This window comes from Ctenopharyngodon idella, chromosome 19, assembly GCF_019924925.1.
Source record: "Ctenopharyngodon idella isolate HZGC_01 chromosome 19, HZGC01, whole genome shotgun sequence".
Classification (NCBI taxonomy): Eukaryota; Metazoa; Chordata; class Actinopteri; order Cypriniformes; family Xenocyprididae; genus Ctenopharyngodon; species Ctenopharyngodon idella.
The window spans coordinates 26,051,804-26,069,457 of NC_067238.1; the positions used below are offsets into that span (position 1 = coordinate 26,051,804).

The following is a 17,654-nucleotide window of genomic DNA, read 5'->3' on the forward strand; positions in this document are numbered from 1 at the left end:
ATTAGCGGCTGGCGGCTTGAGTGCTTATGTTGAACAATTAGCGGTACAGCGGTACAGTTAGCTGTGGCTTGAATGGATGTTTTCTGCAGATTTAAACTGTGGCGTATGAACAAACATAGCTCATAGTTTTTGTTTTTTAATTAAATAAATAAATAAACAAATACATTTAGCTAATATATATGCATGTGTGCATTATCACACATCACACAAGTGATTACAATCACTTTCAATAATTCACTGCAACTTTGACAACGATTCCTTACTGAATCAACATATATATTATATATATATACATACTGTAGAATCGAGTCTGTCTAGAACTCAAAGGGTTGCCATTTGTAATGCCTGTTTGTAATGCATGAACAAAAGTCTTATGGGTGTGGAACAACATAGGGTGGGGTAATTGATGACAGAATTTTCATTTTTGGGTGAAATTAACCCTTTAAAAAAATAAGGTTCAACAAATGAGGTGTACGTATGCATGTAAGACGAGCACACATACCCAGCCTCTGAAGTCCAAACTGGCCAAAGCCTTTTCCTCGAACAAAGCCTTGGTATACAAATGAATCAGATGAAGGCATGTACGACACCTGTGGAGAAAAGCACAAAACAGTAAGTGTAACAAATTTTCAAAATGTCAAAAATGAGCCACTGAAAGGTAAAATGTGTCAGTGGTGTGAAAGACTACTTATGTTTGACATTTACTTTCCCCATCATTCCTCACTGAGGCATAAAACGTGTACGTATGCAAATACAAACACACAGGCACATATAAAACGAGCTTGTTCCTTCATCCTCTACCTCTTGTGCTCTTTCTCTCTCTGTCTTATATGAACACACACACAAAAGCCACACACTCATGGCCCACACTTTTAATTACACTCTCCCAGGTGCTTGTCCCGAGCGCATTGGAAGGGGGTAGAGACGTCTGGCCCTGATTACCCAGCAATGATTTAACTGACGTTTTAATTAAAAGAAAAACTTTGTCGGTGCTCTCCTATCCCCAGGAGTGACAAGGTGTGTGTGTGTGTGTGTGTGTGTGGTTGAGGGTTTCAGTAGTTACAAGCAGCCCAAGGTCTGGCCCTAGACAAGAGCCCTTACATCAGCCTGTGAGTATTGAAGTACACTTTGAGCACTCTCAGGTTGCAGTAAAGGCACAGAAACCTCCTTTCAAAGTGAGACCATGACTTTCTGAAGACTACATCTGCATGCATCGTAAAGCAGAAAGGACTTGCATCAACATAAAAGCACAGCTGTTGAAATCAAATGCAAGATGCTTCTTTTTCCCCAGTAACCAGTCCACTTAAGAATAAGTCAATCGGATGGCTAGGTCAAGTTAAATCACGTCTACGTGGCTTAAATATTTGATCTGTGGTTGCTTAATATCTTCAAAGCAAACAATCTATTTGAATCTAATCTATTACGATGTGGAAAAGATGTATGATTATTATTTCCACGTTTCACACTGCAGGGAGTATCCATTTCAAAACGGCAGGATAATGATTCTATGGACGTACTGCACACAAGGGCTTCCTGTGACAACTGCATTGAAGATCAGAGGAAACGGAAAGAGGAATATACATACATGTCCGTCCAGTGCCCAGTTGTCAATTTTGAACTTGTTAACGAAGATCTCCACAGGACCGCGGATCTGATACACCTGCAGCAACAACTGGGCTTCTTCTTTCTTATAGGTACCTGCAGGAATGGAGAGGATGTGTGCATGAATGAGGCTGTTAAAAGGTTGGTGAACCTACAGTAAAAGTGTTGATGGGTGTCATGAGATTGTTAGCGATAAAAAATATTTTTTGTACTTTTTGTATTGGTTTCATATGGTTTTGCATGTGTGTGCACACATTTCATTTTTTTTTTTTTGTGCATTTTTTTATCATGAATTCACAAATATCATTAGGTTTTTGATTAGTTGCACCATATGCTATTTTACAACCTGAACTAATCTTTCTTTGTCATAAAAATGTCAAATTATTTGATATTTTAGGAAATGTATGAGCACTGTGATACTCAGTCCTGAGTCTGTAGAGGCCCTTAATATGATATCATTCTCTATTTTTCTTGTGTGTTCCATGCAAGAAAATAAATGGTTTGGAATAAGTAAATACAGAATTTGTTTGGCTGAACTTCTCCTTTTAAGAGAACACAAAACACAGTGCTCGTGGCAGTACAAGCTAGAAAATTGCCATTACCTTGCTGCCGAAGCGTCACAAATGAGTGGTTGGTAAAATGTGTTGTGAGGTTAAAATAAAAAACACTCACCAGCCAGATTAAGCTGTACTCCGCTGTGGTCCATGAGAGTGCCATTGACCCGATTACTGAATGGTTCAAAAGCAGTTATGCTAAGCATTGCTGGCTGCTTCTTCCCTAGATATTCGTATGAACCCCTCCAAAGAGAGTTCTTAGCAAAGACCCCACTTGGCACTGAGATAAAGGCACAGAAAAGAAGAACAAATTGAAAAAAAAAACAAAGACAAGAGTTATTACACATTCAAGTGACTAAAATATTTTAGGGGGATTTTGAACTAACTTGCCTTCCATTGAAAGATTATTTTAATTTATGGTAGACAGTGAAACTTACCGGGTAGCTTTGTGTTGGGCGGCTCTTGCACGGTTCCTACAGTTTTTCCACTTGGTCTGTTATCAGCTATGGGATAAGTGATATATGGTGTTAGAGGAAGTGGGAGAATACAGCAGAGAGGACCTTTTCAAAGCTCGACTAATAAACAAGCTTCCGTGACACATGTTTTCCCCCATTTATTTACAAATTTTATATATACAATATATAATTTCTAATAAATACATGTTTAATATGTCAAAAAAATGTGACATATTAAACATGTTTGTTTATGTAACCCATTGTCATGATGTACACTTGTTCCCTATGCCATTTGGACCATTCGGACAGAACATACACATTATCTATGATTTGGAATCTCACTTAATATGTTATGACTTAATAAGTCTACTTCGCAGGACATTATAAGATGACTGGACACACACAGTGGGGAAAAAACAGCTTTATTAGATGTCATAAGACTATGTTGCCTCTCTCTCTGGACTCCCACAGGTGCTGTTAATATCCTTCAACTTCAAAAGGCCAGAACCCTGCTTTTATAGCTTTATTATAAAAAATTCAGCAACATATTTCAACAATGTGATCCATTTAAGCTTTAACTTGAGACTAATGCCATCTTCCTTTAGCAAAGTAAAAAGCAAATTGTTAATCTTATATTTCTGCTCTATGCTCACAGTTGCCACAGTAAATACTGTATGGGAACTGTTTATCTGAGGATATTTTAAAGCAGTCTGGGATGTCCAAAACCAAATCAATGCAATCCACTGGGCTAATCAGAGCTCTACTAATATGAACTTTCACCAATAACATGATGAATTGGGTACAGCGATCATGCCAGTTGCGAAGATGAAACAGGTGCAAGTGGCCATTTATCAACATTTGTGGAGAAGAAAAACCACAAAGAGGTTGAATACGGTAAATCATTAAATCTGTGAATCAAGCAGATGGGCTACACTAAAACACATGTGGTATGAACATGCTCAAAGGCAACTGATCATTTTCTTGACATTAAAAAAAAAAGAAAGAAAGACATTTGCATGTAAAATCTCATTTTAATCAAGTATATTTTGCTTTGTGGGCTCAAGCATTTATTTATAAAGCATTTTGTACATACGCGCACACAACGGAGGTTTCCCTGTCCAGCTGCCATCAGCCCTGCAGGTGCGGTGTTCAGACCCTCCAGCCAGGTAGAATCCAGGCTGACAAGTGTAGATGAGCGTATAACCCAGAGATGGCAGCTCTATGGCACCTACATCCGCCTGAGCGGGGAGCTCCGGCTGATTACAGTGATGAGCTGAGGAGAGAAAAGGAGAGAGAAAATCTTACGTCGTGGAAGTGTATTTATATAAAAAAAAAAAAAAAAACCTGTACAAAATTGCTTGAAATCAGAAAAGGTTGCCCTACTTCCTTAATCACTACAGATAATTACATAATTAGTTTTAAAGTTTTAATACATTTAAAAAATGCAAACAAAATGTATAGTAACAGAAAAATCAGGCTAATATTGCGGCTAACCGATGCACTCAGGCTGCATGCCACTCCAGGTGAGGTTGGGCAAACAGGTCCGAGAGATGGAACCCAGAAGAAGGTGGCCCTTTCTGCAGCTGTAGAATACTGAACTACCAATCTGTTGATACAAACACATAAATAGTCAATAAATGACAAGCAAAAAAAAAAAAAAGAGCTCCAAATGTATTGAAAACAGCCCTCATGTGATGTGCTTAGCACCTGGTAGCCTTGAGAGTTGTTCTGGTGGCCAAAGAGAGGAGTGCCAGGATCTAGACAGCTGGTGTGACTGGGATCTGTAATAAATAAATAAATAAATAAACAACAACAACAACAACAACAACAAAAACAATTAGAAGTAATTCACAGCATGGTGCCTGTATAGTGTCACCATATATGAATATGACTCAATCTAGTACAGATATTACACATGTAGGTATATATATACAGTATGAGATGAGGTATATAATATATGAGATAAACAGAAAAAACAAAAGAACAGCATTTATTTGAAAAAAAAAAAAAAAATCCACAAAAAAGTGTATCAGGGTTTCCACAAAAATATTAAGTAACAACTTTTTTCAACATTGATAAGAATGTTGTGTAATATTCCTGTATATCAGCACGGCTGTGATTCGGCTGTAGCCGATTGTGCGATCTTTGTATTTGTACTTTTTACAGTTAAAGGAATTTTCCATAGCAGTGCTAAAACAACGTTATTTGTTTACAAAAGTCCCTTTCAATACTTTCTACTTGTGTGATATTGCTCATATATAATAATAATAATAATAATAATAATAATAATAACAACAATAATAATAATAGTAAAGGTTTTTTGAAATGTGAAGAAACCATGAATACATCAGTTCTGACCTATACAAGAAGGCTGGGTTCCACTCCAGGTTCCGTCATATTGGCAGTATCGCCGAGCAGAGCCAACCAGTATCAAAGGCGGGTAACATGAGAATGAAACAGAGGACAGGTATGTGAACCCTCGGTCTTCTCGCTTGCCTTGGGCTGGTATCCCTGGATCTCCACAAAATACAGCTGCAGGGAAAGACAATTTCATTAAGAAAAACACTATACTATAAGGTATTAACATAATTACACAAAACCTAAATCTAAAATGTAGAAACACCCAGTTAAAAATGTACGTCAATCTAAATGCTTTAGAAAGGACAAACATTTATATTTTCAGTATTTCAGAAAAATTCACACTTACGAAAACATTGAGGCCGTTCGCCGCTCCAGTTTCCTGTGCCCTGGCAGGTAAGAATGGTGGGAAGGGAAAGCTGGTAACCCTGATTACAGGTATAACTAATGCTAGACCCCCACTGGAAGTCAGTCCCCACCACCTGCCCATTCGGGATACTGGGAGGTGCCCCACACACAATGGCTGTGAGAGGACATAGACAATCAGTCATAAATAAAGTAGCAGTCAACAGAGCAAGATTTTGAAGTACACATGAGGCTTTAGTTCATTAACGGTGGGCTCGAACCTTTGCAAACGGGCTTGGTGCCGTTCCATGTGCGGTCCTTGGTGCAGATGAGAATGGAGGCACGATCAGCATCCATTGTGAAGCCCGGTGAACACTGGAAGCTCACAGTGTGCCCGTACGTGAAGTCGCTGCCCAGTCTGATACCATTAGCTGGCACTCCAGGATCTCCACAGTTAATGACTGGAAGTGGGCAGAGAGAGCAAAGCAAAAGTCAAAGGAAGGCTGAAAGCCATTTGTGGTGTGATTAGAGGAAGTATATGGCTGAATGACAAGTGAAGTGTGTGCCAAATTCTGGATGATTTGGAACCATTTTATAATTAGCTGTTTCATTGAAACAGATAACAAATTTAGGCAAAAAAACATTTTCATATTAAAAGGGTCATAAACTAGAAGCAACACGATTTTTTATCACTCTAAGTGGTGCCTTTAAATTAATGAACTGTTTTAGGCACCAGCTTTGGGAGGCTCTTTCCTCTAGCCACTTCCTGTAGTCTGAGGCCACCGGCACCTGCTCTGTGCCAAAGACACCAATGTGTCTGGAGCTGTAATGTTTGCACGTGACCTCCATTAGCTCAGAGTCTGAACAGTCAGCATTGTGTTTTTATGAGCATGGTAAGACACTCGGGTGACTGCCAAGATGGGGGACAGGGCTAGCCTCTATCTCTCCAACACAGGGCTGCTATGTAGACGTCCCTGATCAGCTTGTGTCCAGGGCAGGGATAATAGAGAACACTGTCCCTCATTATTAAGTCCTGAACCACAATGCATTGAAAAGCTTCACGGGAACAAAACCAATTCAACTCCAGCCTCTGGATTCCTCAAGAGCACAGCCACTGAGAGCTGTACTATTCAGCGCAGTTTAGCCTAAGAAAATCTCGAGAATAAAACCGTGCTGTTCTAAAGCCACTTAAAGACCCTATGAAAAGACACGATGAGCATAGTTGACTTATCCCGCATTCCATTTAACTTGGAAAGTGGGATTTTCCAACTACTCAGAAAATTGCGAAAGAAAGCCACTTGAATTCAGACTTCCAACATGGAAACTTTCCAACTTGGCAATCCACAACTTCAATTCAATGAGATGGTGCATGATCATGGTGAACATAGAGTCACTCAGGGAAATGCACACAGACAACGACAAAATTTTAAGCAAATAAAAGGCATTATTGAGACAAAGTTCTTACATGGCATGACAATAAGACTTGCTTAGCAAATGTTTGCTAGGAGCTAGTCTCTGTTGATAACTGCAAAACTAATGGAAACTACCAGTTAGCCTTTGGTTATCAAGCTTAGACTAGTCTAGCATAGTGCTAAATGCTTTAAAAAAGCTCTTGATTAGACTGAACAAAACATCCAGATAACATGCTATGTTTTTAATCAGGCATTGAGGAAGAGGGATAAGATGTGCACCAAAAATGTATAGTTTATAATGCTATTTGGAGACAAATTCAAATGAACAAAATTTTTATTAATATTTCATGTGCAAAAAAGGCCCATTGTCAATAGTGTAGCATAGCGGCACAGCTCACACAAAAGTCACTTTTAAACCAAGCAGCATTCTTGGTTAATGTGACGAATCCCAACTTGCATGGGGAAATCTTTGTCCTTCACACAAAATTAGAAATCATGTGGATTCCGACTAAAAAGGTTGAATTTTACAAAAATTCACCAAACAATGACCCTTTGGTGATTCTTTTTTTGTTTTGTTTTTTTTGTTTAAATGTTTGTCTAATCTATTCAAACTCTTGTTGAGGTGTTGATGGGGCACCTGTGCATTCCGGCATGTCCCCGGTCCAGGTGCCATTGACCGTACAATGACGGGTGAGCAGGCCATTGGAGTAGTAGCCTTCTCTGCAGGAGTAGGTGATAGAGCGGGAAAACACAAGTCCATCATGGAACTGGATCATGGCGTTGCGGGGAGTTCCAGGGTTGCCACAGGAGACCACTGCGAAAAAGACAACAAGAAAACATTAGATGGGATGCAAGGCGAGAAGGATGCACGGTCAGCGTAGAACATGAATCCCAGGTGCAAGGCAGGCTGGCACACTACTAGACATCTAAGCGAATGACAGAACTTGCACCTCCCCCAAACTGGACAGTTATTTGTTAATTTAGTGTGTAATTAATAAACACATTTACTGCAGGAGATTTCATACATTAGACAATCCTCTGCCCCAGGACAGGGCAGATGGAGCTTATTTATGGGTGTGTGCCAATAAAGAGCAGGTGGGCATACACTCATAACCAGGGACGCCACCAATATGGGCAAGAGGTTTTAGCACTGGAGACCTGCCAACATAAAAAAAGAGAGCTTGAGCGGTGAATAGCGAGCCTAAAACAACTAACAGCAAACTGATTACCTGTTGTTGTTATTACACACCCCAGTGTCCTTTGGCTCTTAAAAGGTTTTGCTTCAGGATACATTTTTATATTGGACACCAAGTGGTGACCCAACACAGCAACAAATATATTTATTGGATAAACCTTCATTTCAGTGGTTTTATGCTTTGGGCAGCAAATAATTCACCACACTTTATTTTGATTCTCCCCCAACAGGCATTCTACTGACTGTAAAGTAACTTTGCAAGTACTGTACATGTCAACTTATTCTACTAACCCTAACCCTAACCTAACAACCTACTAATACTTTAATGAGAGTTGGTTGACATGTAGTTGCAAGTTATTTACAGTTAGCAGAATCTCTAAAGTGGACTATACAAATAAAAGGTAACCATAAAAAGATATGGGAATAATTTTCTGCTCCCTTTTAAAAGCTGATAAGCCTATTTATTTTTGGTTTTTAAATTATGAGTGATTATTGGCAAAGAGTAGTCTGAACAGCAAAATAACTATTTGATTAGTATTTTATTAATTATTTGCATGTAGGATTGTTTTTCTTTCCTTTTTTTGCATAATGGCCCACTAGTTGATGACCACTATATCACATTATTATGCTCTAAAAAATGCTGGGTTAAAAACAACCCAAGTTGGGTTAAAAATGGACAAACTGATTGGGTTGTTTTAGCCCAGCGGTTGGGTTAAATGTTTGCCCAATGTGCTGGGCAGTTTTATTTAACCCAACTATTGTTTAAAAATTACTATATGGCTGGCTTAAAATGAACCCAGAATAGGTTGGAAATTAAAAATCAGACACATAATTACTAGAGGCAACAATAATAATCAAAAGGTGAACATTTATTAATAAGCAATTTAATAAATGTTTATTGCTTAATGATTATTCATTAAACTTATTAATAACTGTTCATTTATTATGTTGAGTTGAGTTAAATAAAACTACCCAGCAAGTTGGGCAAACATTGGGTCAACCCAATTGCTGGGTTTGTCTATTTTCAACCCAACTTGGGCTGTTTTTAACCTATCATTTTTTAGAGTGTATCATACACATATGAGTGGTGGCATATTCTGAAAAGCATGGTCAATTTCCTGATATAAGTGAACGCTGGGACATCAAACATTTGTGATGAGGACGTAAATGAAAAAAAGTCTTCTTGATCTCCCCTTGCACTTTAAGACAATGAGCTTTTTATGGTGTGATCAGGATGTAAATTTATGAGAAAGGGTTTAGGCTGTTATTGATTTGTTCTCTTGAAACGTCGGCATTTTCTGAGAATCCACCTTTTAAGCCACCACAGTTTGCTGAACTGGCATGGATAACAATAGCCCAAGGGTCAAATCAATAGAGAAACACAAACTTAGGCACACATACACGCACACGCACACACACTTCAAACTCACAACCCCCAAGCATTTGGGAGGTAGGAATGGATTCAGATGACAGTGTGCTTTGTAGGAGATAGAAAACTAAAAATATCTCAAATGTTTAGGGGTGAATGTTAAAAAGATGTGAGATAAAACAAATGGCTGGTGTTAAAAAAGTGGGGTAAGAAAAATGGCAGGCATCTCCACACGGGTAATTAACCTGGGTTTTCTGCTTCTCTGACATGCCTTTCTTTGGGATGTCAGCCTGAATCCGCAGGCACTTTACCGAACCAACACAAGCAAAATAATAATGCTATTTAAGAGAGAAGGAGAGAGTGCAAACACAGCAGCATAGTGTCCAGGGGACCAGCAGGGCTGGCACAGTCGTTTGGGCAACTCGACTGGATAGTGTTCAGCATGTTGGGAGAAAGGAAACACAGTACGTGTGGAAGTGTAACATGTGTACACCCCAGGTGTACTGAGCCACTTTAAAGCTACAGCAGAAAACAGACGGGAACAATCAAGATGAAAATAACTTCTCATCAACCACTTTCTATCTCAGTCTGTCTGTCTGTCTCCATCTCCCTCTCCTGTTCTGCACAAAAGTTTAAACACAAGGGAATTTGTGTGAAGAATCAAATAACTCGTTGTCTGAGAAATTTGCATAGGCTACAATTTTGGGTGAAGCAGAATCTTCCAGAGTCTGAAGCAATTAATCATGCGTTTTCAGCCACATTCTTTTGCAACCACCCAGGTTTCATTTTTCTTACCATGGCATTCAGGCTGGATGCCCACCCAGCTCCCGTTAGCCAGGCAGGTCCGTTCAGAGGAGCCTTTCAGAATGTAGCCGGGCTCACAGCTGAATCGTACGACACTCCCTACGGAGAACTCCTCTCCCAGACGGATCCCGTGCACTGGAACGCCAGGGTCTCCACACAAACCGGCAGAATCCCCTGAAACAACACATATATAAAGACAAATAAGACACTTGTGTGCAGCACGCGTCTCAAAGCTGTGATATAATTTCATATAGCAGTTAGGGCTGGGACAATAAATCGATGCACTGCGTTTCGTGGATTGCTTCTGAGATTTTCCAAATGCATCGCGATTCTCTCTGGAATGGATTCTGAGCTTCGTTTTTCTAGGTTAGTTTTTAACCACATGCTCAAATGCTCACAAAGAAGAGCGCTGAAGAGTGCTTGTGCAGTTGCTGAGTCATGTAAGTGGTTAAATGTACTTGCTCCTTGGCTCAGAATGATTTTATGACGTGAGATTAATGTAAACACAGCCCACTGCGAACACTCTTGTAATTTGCTTCAACCTTTTTGAATTTTATGAATGATTATTTAAGGTTCAAGTGGTGTGTGTAAGGAATTGGAAGCAAGCAGAGTATGGCTGTTTGTAAAGCACGCAGTGCCATCTGATGTTAAAAACTAAGCTCAGAATTGAGAGAGAATCTCGATGCATTAGGAAAATCTCGGAATCAATCCTGAATCATTTATCGATTCACGATGCATCGATTTATTGTCCCAGCTCTAATATCAGTGTTAACAATAGTTATATCCCTACATCCACCCCACAATATCAATTTTGACTTTCTTCATTTCGGTGATTTTGGACCCAGCTTGTATAACCAATGAATCTAAATCTCTCCTATTAGAATCAATGGAGTTGTCTATACACCTCAAGTACCATGGGGTTAAACCCTTGGTTTAGTGTCTATGTACAATAAAAATACCCTCAAACTAGTCCAATATAGATCCTTTGACAACGAATAACTGGAAAACTATAATCAAGATACCCCGCAGGACTTTCAGACTTGCTCTCTATTACATTAGGTTTGTATTTAAAGAGGTTAACTGAGATTTACACAAGATGATGAGTAATTTCATTCATATTTATTGAACAACTCTCGGCGGTAGATCTGGCAAAGGAGATGAAAAAGAGGCATCACAGTGGCTTGGTTTAGGTGATAATTTACTTTGGATAAGAAAGCACCAGGGACAGAAAATTTCCCTTAATTTTCCTGCTCATAATGCAGATGTGTGCACTCCATGATGTTCTTCAGTAAATCCTCTTATTTTGATCCACTGATGCATTTACAAATGATCTTTCTATTCCCCATTTATCCTCTGGTAATGCTCAACAAACAATCACTAATTCAAAATGAACGGTGAGTCTTCTGGTGAAGGGCGAAGTAAATATCAAAGAATTACTACTATTTATTTACCGCATATCGTTTTCAGAAACTCACACTGACAGGCCAGTTATTAACCACAAGGTGTGCAGACTGTTGCAAAAAAAAAAAAAAAAAAAAGAAAAAAAAAAAAAAGCATAATGCACATTTTGACAGCTGGCAGAAAGAAACTGCAATCTTTTGAGAAATATGAATGTTATGAATTGTGACATTAACCTGTCAGTGGTTTTACAGCCAGGGATGAAGCTCTTCTGGCATGTATGAGGGCTGCAATGTACTGATGTGTTTATAGTGGAGCAGGGCAGCTCATTACCTGGCAGGCATGTGGGAGTCTGTGTCGCCAAGCCCAATATGAGAAGATTAAAGCAGTTTATGGGGGGACACACTCCTCGCCCTTCCAGACACTGCCTAGATGGCAATATTGTATTACCACCCACAGAGCTGAGCTGTAATCCTGAAGCCACTGATTCATCATCTAACATGCTTACGAGACCTCAGAGATGGTGTCATCTCAAGTGTCATCCCTTGCCTATATATATATATATATATATATATATATATATATATAATTTATAAACTTTGGAAAAATATTCTCCTCATTTCAAGTTTATATTCCCTTGTGAGAGAATCTGTGCATCTGTTTCATATTTAATATTATATAAAAACATAAGAGTTAAACATAAGGGGGAAAAAGAACCCTGTTTCATTAGTACTTTGGTTTAGTACTGCCCTGAAGATACAGCATAAATATTTGCATATACTACCTAAGAAAAAAATATTTAACTCAATTTACACAAATTATCCTGTTCAAAAGTTTTCATAGCCTTCTTAATATTGCTGCATGTTTGAACATCAACTGTTTGTAACTGTGTTTGTAACTGTTTGTAACCTTTGTGATAGTTGTGTGTAAGTCATTGCTTTGTCCTGAGTGGTCACTGTGAAGAAGAGCTCAAATGTGCAGAGCATGCTGGGAAACCAAAGAACTTGCAATACCTGAAGGAGTTTCGTCAGTTTCACTGCTCAGGACAAAAGAGAGTCTCAAGATGTTTTGAAATAATGGTAGGTAGACTCATTTGTGTAAATATAAAATATTACAATTAAATATATTTCAAAAATAATATTAATATATTAATAAAGTACTAAATAAAAATGCTAAAAACATACAGATGATGCAAGGAGTATGTAAACCTTTGAGCAAAATTGTAATTGTGTGGATGAAATATGCATGTTGAGCAGGGAAAAGATTTAGAGTACCAGAGCAATGTGGCAGGGAGCCGCTCCATTGGCTATCCAGCTGGCACATGCGGGTGGTATTGCCCACAATGGTGCGCTGGCCGATGCAGCTGAAGCGGATAACAGAGCCCACTGTGCGTCTGTCCCCCGAGATCTGTGCATACGGAGGCATGCTGGGACGATCACACAGAACCACTGCGGCACAGAGAAAAACAGGCAAACCTTACCTACAGTGCACAATGTCAGATCACATGTATAAACAGATCAGAGGAAAGTAGGTTATGGAATTATTTGAGTGATGGTTTATCAGGCTAAGATGACTCACAGAGGCACTTGGGTAGGGAGCGGTCCCATGTGCCGTCTCCCTGACAGCTCAGAGTGCTGGTGCCCAGCAGGTAGTATCCAGGGTTACAGTTGTAAGAAACTGCGGTCTGGAAACTGTAACGATGGGGCCCGCTGGGCAGGACCTGTCTGACACCATTTTCAACATGTCCCGGATCAGTGCAGTTCACAACTAGAGTGGGCGAGAGAAAGCGGCAAAAAAAGAAGAAAGAAAAAAAAATCTTATGATGAATACTGTTGAGAAATACACTGCCGTTCGAAAGATTGGGGTCAGTAACCTTTTTTGTTATTATTTGAAAGAAATTAATACTTTTATTCAACAAGGATGCATTCAATTGATCAAATGTGACAAAGACATTTAAAATGTTACAAAAAAAATTCTATTTCAAATAAATGCTGTTCTTTTCAAGTTAAAAAGAACAGCAATTCATCAAAAAAAAAAAAAAAAAAAAAAAAAAAAAAAATATATATATATCTCACTGTTTCCACAAAAAATACAACTGCAGAACAAATGTTTTCAACAGTGATAATAATAAGAAATGTTTCTTGAGCACCAAATAAGCATATTAGAATGATTTCTGAAGGATCATGTGACACTAAAGACTGGAGTAATGATCCTGAAAATTCAGCTTTGCCATCACAGGAATAAATTAGTTGTAGTTATAAGTGTTACCATAAATTACATTTTAAAATATATTTTTTTAAATTGTAAAATATTTCATAAAATTACAGTTTTAACTATATTTTTGATCACATAAATACAACCATTTGTGAGCATAAGGAACTTCTTTCAAAAATTAAAAAAAAAAATCTTACCGACCCCATTTTTTTTTTTAACAGTAATGTACTTCATGACACATTATGCCTTAATCACAATCTTAATTTTAATCACATAATTAATTTCAATTTAATTTAAAAGAGACCTTTGGGTACATTTCTACCTTGGTGGCAGTAATTCATTAAATGATGATCAAATGGTGGAGTATATATATATATAAGACTCTACAATGAACCATTCGAAACAATGGGCAACTGCGACATGCAAATCACGATCAACACTAATTTTAACTTGTTTGTGCCACTATTTGATTTGTGCAGTTCCTTTAGAGAATCGTGTGAAACAAATGTCACTGCCAGAGGGCGCAATTTGTTTTTAGTGAAATATCACTAAAGACTTTAACTCTTCACCACACAAAATGACACAGAAAAAGATGATTTTTGAAGAAGATTAAAGGCTTCTGGAAAACTTCTGCAAATATTTGAAACCACATAAACACAAACAGTTGCTTCATTAAGGGCTGGTGTAGGGGATGGCTGAGGACATGAACTGGGCTTAGAGAGAGAGAGAAGAGACAGAGAGAAAGCGGTGCTGTGTTAGTTATGAGCCAAAAAGAGGCAGAGAACGAGAACACAGAAGGACAAAGGGGCATGATGGAGAACCTAAAGAAGAAATCTGCAGTAATTTGTATTCGTTCACACACTGAAAGAAAACAAAAAGTACATTACAGTGCAAGAGCAATTGAGCAGGCCAAGGCAAGAAGATGGGCCATTATGTTAAACTATGTGTCCTTCTTTGAGTATTCCAACTGATTCTAACGAATTTAGCTGAACACACTTCTGGTGACATTTTATGTGCAATTATGGGGAAACAGTGAAGCAAAATGAAGAGGACAGGCTTCATTATTTGACTCCAGAGTGTCCCTTCTGCCGTTCGAGGCCAGCAACATTCCCTTAAAATCTCTCCGTTAGGGACAGCTTGTCAACAGAATTAGACTTTCCAGGGTAGTAATGCATGCTAATGCCTTTAATAGCTCTTAACGGAGCCAGCCAAAGCCATTTCTATGATGCCACCATTTATAACCTGAAGATACAAGCTTGATTTTTAACTAAAATGTTAATAGCTAAGTTAGAAATAAATGCCCAAATGAAATCAATAAAAAGAAAAGAACAAAAGAAAACAATACGTTTTTTGTTTGTGCTTGGCCATAATTTGATATTAAAATTGATGCTCCCGCTGGCCAATGGCAATTTTTGAAGAGAGGTGGTTCAATTATCTGCAGATCTTAGTCTATCTAACTTATCTGTGTGGTTTAGGAGGCCATTTTGGAGATAGAAGTGGCTCGCTCAGACACAAATTGGTGCTGATTAGCAGGGCTGTGCAGAGGCCTACTAAATTATTGATGCAGCTGGGAGCTTATAGCATTTTTTACCGGCTCCTTTTGTGCCATTAAACGGGCGTCTTCCCACGCTCTGTGCTAATGACGGACCATGATGGAGAGGAGACCGTGGCTGATATGATCAGACCACTTCAACTTCCTCAGTCAGAGTAAACACACATTTACAATCTAAAGAGAGGGAAGGATTGAGGGGACGAATAATGCAACTTTAAAAATTCAAGGTAAATCAGAACGGTCAGTGTGTTGCCATAACATTTAAAATTTGTTGTATTTTTTTCTCTTGTCTTGTATATGGCAACTCCTAATTAAACATCTGTAATTACACACATAGATTTACGTATATTGTCACTGGCTAGAGCAGTTGCAATCATCTGTCACCCCAGTTTTTGAGTAAGTAACAGGTACAGTACAGTCACATTTACCGTTGTTTGGTGAATTTTTGCAGCAATATCCAGTCATTTAAAAATTTCATCTGAGAGAGATGAATTTCTCACACAGAATTCACAATGGATTCAAGTTGGTCATGTGGAAAGCTGCTTGGTTTGAAAGTGACTTATGAGCTGTGCTTCATACTGTACATCGCTACACTATTGACAATAGACAATGGACACAAAATTTGTGAATTTGCCTCTAATTTTTAAAGTTGCATTAAAAACTTTTAATGTAAACCCTTACTTTCCTTATTTTAAATAATTTAAATGCTGTTATCCTTAACAGTTCTGTTATTTCTCAGTTAAGTTATAGAACATGTACTTGTTCTACACCATGCTGAGTAATAGAACTGAGTTGAATAGAGCAGTCAAGTTATTTTAAAGTGACACAGCACTATTCACACTCCCTCGGCAAATGACTAACACACTGTACTTACTTTTACATCTGGGCAGAGTGTTGCTCCACTGGCCGTTGGGCTGACAGTGAGACTTGATCGCACCCTGTAGAACATAACCAGGGTTGCAGGCGAAACGCACAATGTCATTCAGGTTAAACTGTGTTCCCTGAGTCACACCATTAGCAGGGGTGCCTGGATGTCCACAGGTGATGGCTACAGAACATCAGAGCAACATATTAATGCCATTAAATTTATTATTTTATTCCTTAGAGACATAAAACTGTCAAAAGACCTCAAATCAGAGAGTTGCTGCTTAAGTAACACTTACGGACACAGACGGGAGTCTTTCCAGACCAGCGGTGATCCTGCTCACAGATGCGAACTGACACGCCGATGAGTCGGAATCCAGGATTACACTGGTAAACAACACTACCTCTGTAGTTGTAGTTCTCACCGATGATTTGGCCATTCACAATAGGCTCTGGTGTGCCACAGTGTCCAGCTGTTGAAGAAAAACATTGCAAATGCTCAAATAAAGCACAAGTAAGACATTCCTGGCTAAAAATTTAGACCTAAACCTATCGCTACCCACAAGTTATCCCTAAAATCAGAGGGAAATGATTAAATAACACTGATGTAGAAGCACCTAAATCTGGTTGTAAGCCTAAACTTGACATAAACTGTAAACGTATCCCTCAAATCTGATTGGTTGATTGGATTGTCGTTCCAGGATCAACAAAGATACTGATCCAGGAACATATTGTACTTGGTGAAATCATGTTCACCTAGAGCACATATGGCTACATTTTCTCTAATTATTGATTGAACAAATCTAATTTACCCATAAGGGAAGTGAAAACACTCACCAAGACACTGGACCTCAGCTCCACTCCACAGGCCGTTGGACATGCACTCTCTCACTCTGGAGCCCACCAGAGTATAACCCGTGTTACAGGAAAAAATGGCAGTCGCTCCGTACACGGTTAATGTTCCTATTTTATTCCCATTCGGAGGGGTTCCAAGGTCACCACAGGAAATGACTAGGTAAATTCAGATGAAGAGTAATTTTTTTCTTTTTTTGGAATTCTGAATACAAGACATGCTGGAAATTTTAATACAGGACTTTCATTTTAAAGTACTGAAATTGGCTTTTTTCAGGCTTTACTTGGTATGTAAATTGAATTGCAAATTAAATCATGACATACTACATCAGGGGTTTTCAATTAAAATCTTAATTTCCAAAAAATACATCCATTCCCCAAACCACTTATACACTAAAAATCATAATTTAAAAATGCTCAAAGCATATGTCTTGATTTTACTATAGCCTATATTGCACTCACTTTCACAGGACGGTCTCGGCTCAGGGTAATCCCAGGTGCCGTTAGCTTGGCAGCGGATAACCCTTTGACCCTTGTAGAAGTATCCAGGGTCACAGGTCAGCATCATCATGGCCTCATATTTATTTTGCATGCCGTAAATAAGCCTCCACCTCCCGTGATCCACTGCGGAATGGCCGATGTCAGGGCAGGTTACAGCTGGAAGACCAAAGTTAGTCTTA

The 17,654-nt window shown here is 38.7% G+C and overlaps 1 protein-coding gene across 2 annotated transcripts in view; it reads right to left on the reverse strand.

Moving 5' to 3' along the window:
• csmd2 (CUB and Sushi multiple domains 2) overlaps positions 1-17,654 on the reverse strand; it is a 291,911-nt gene that overhangs the window by 7,108 nt on the left and 267,149 nt on the right. For both annotated transcript variants that reach the window (XM_051873150.1, XM_051873151.1), the window contains exons 51-68: positions 17,437-17,631; positions 16,960-17,133; positions 16,422-16,595; positions 16,133-16,306; positions 13,071-13,259; positions 12,767-12,940; positions 10,086-10,268; positions 7,364-7,540; positions 5,596-5,775; positions 5,319-5,492; positions 4,970-5,143; positions 4,319-4,392; positions 4,106-4,217; positions 3,705-3,884; positions 2,594-2,659; positions 2,275-2,436; positions 1,586-1,698; positions 503-590 (exon numbers count right to left, since the gene is read on the reverse strand). In XM_051873150.1, coding sequence (XP_051729110.1) covers positions 503-590; positions 1,586-1,698; positions 2,275-2,436; positions 2,594-2,659; positions 3,705-3,884; positions 4,106-4,217; positions 4,319-4,392; positions 4,970-5,143; positions 5,319-5,492; positions 5,596-5,775; positions 7,364-7,540; positions 10,086-10,268; positions 12,767-12,940; positions 13,071-13,259; positions 16,133-16,306; positions 16,422-16,595; positions 16,960-17,133; positions 17,437-17,631 — 2,763 coding nt within the window. The remainder of the gene's footprint in view (positions 1-502; positions 591-1,585; positions 1,699-2,274; positions 2,437-2,593; positions 2,660-3,704; positions 3,885-4,105; positions 4,218-4,318; positions 4,393-4,969; positions 5,144-5,318; positions 5,493-5,595; positions 5,776-7,363; positions 7,541-10,085; positions 10,269-12,766; positions 12,941-13,070; positions 13,260-16,132; positions 16,307-16,421; positions 16,596-16,959; positions 17,134-17,436; positions 17,632-17,654) is intronic.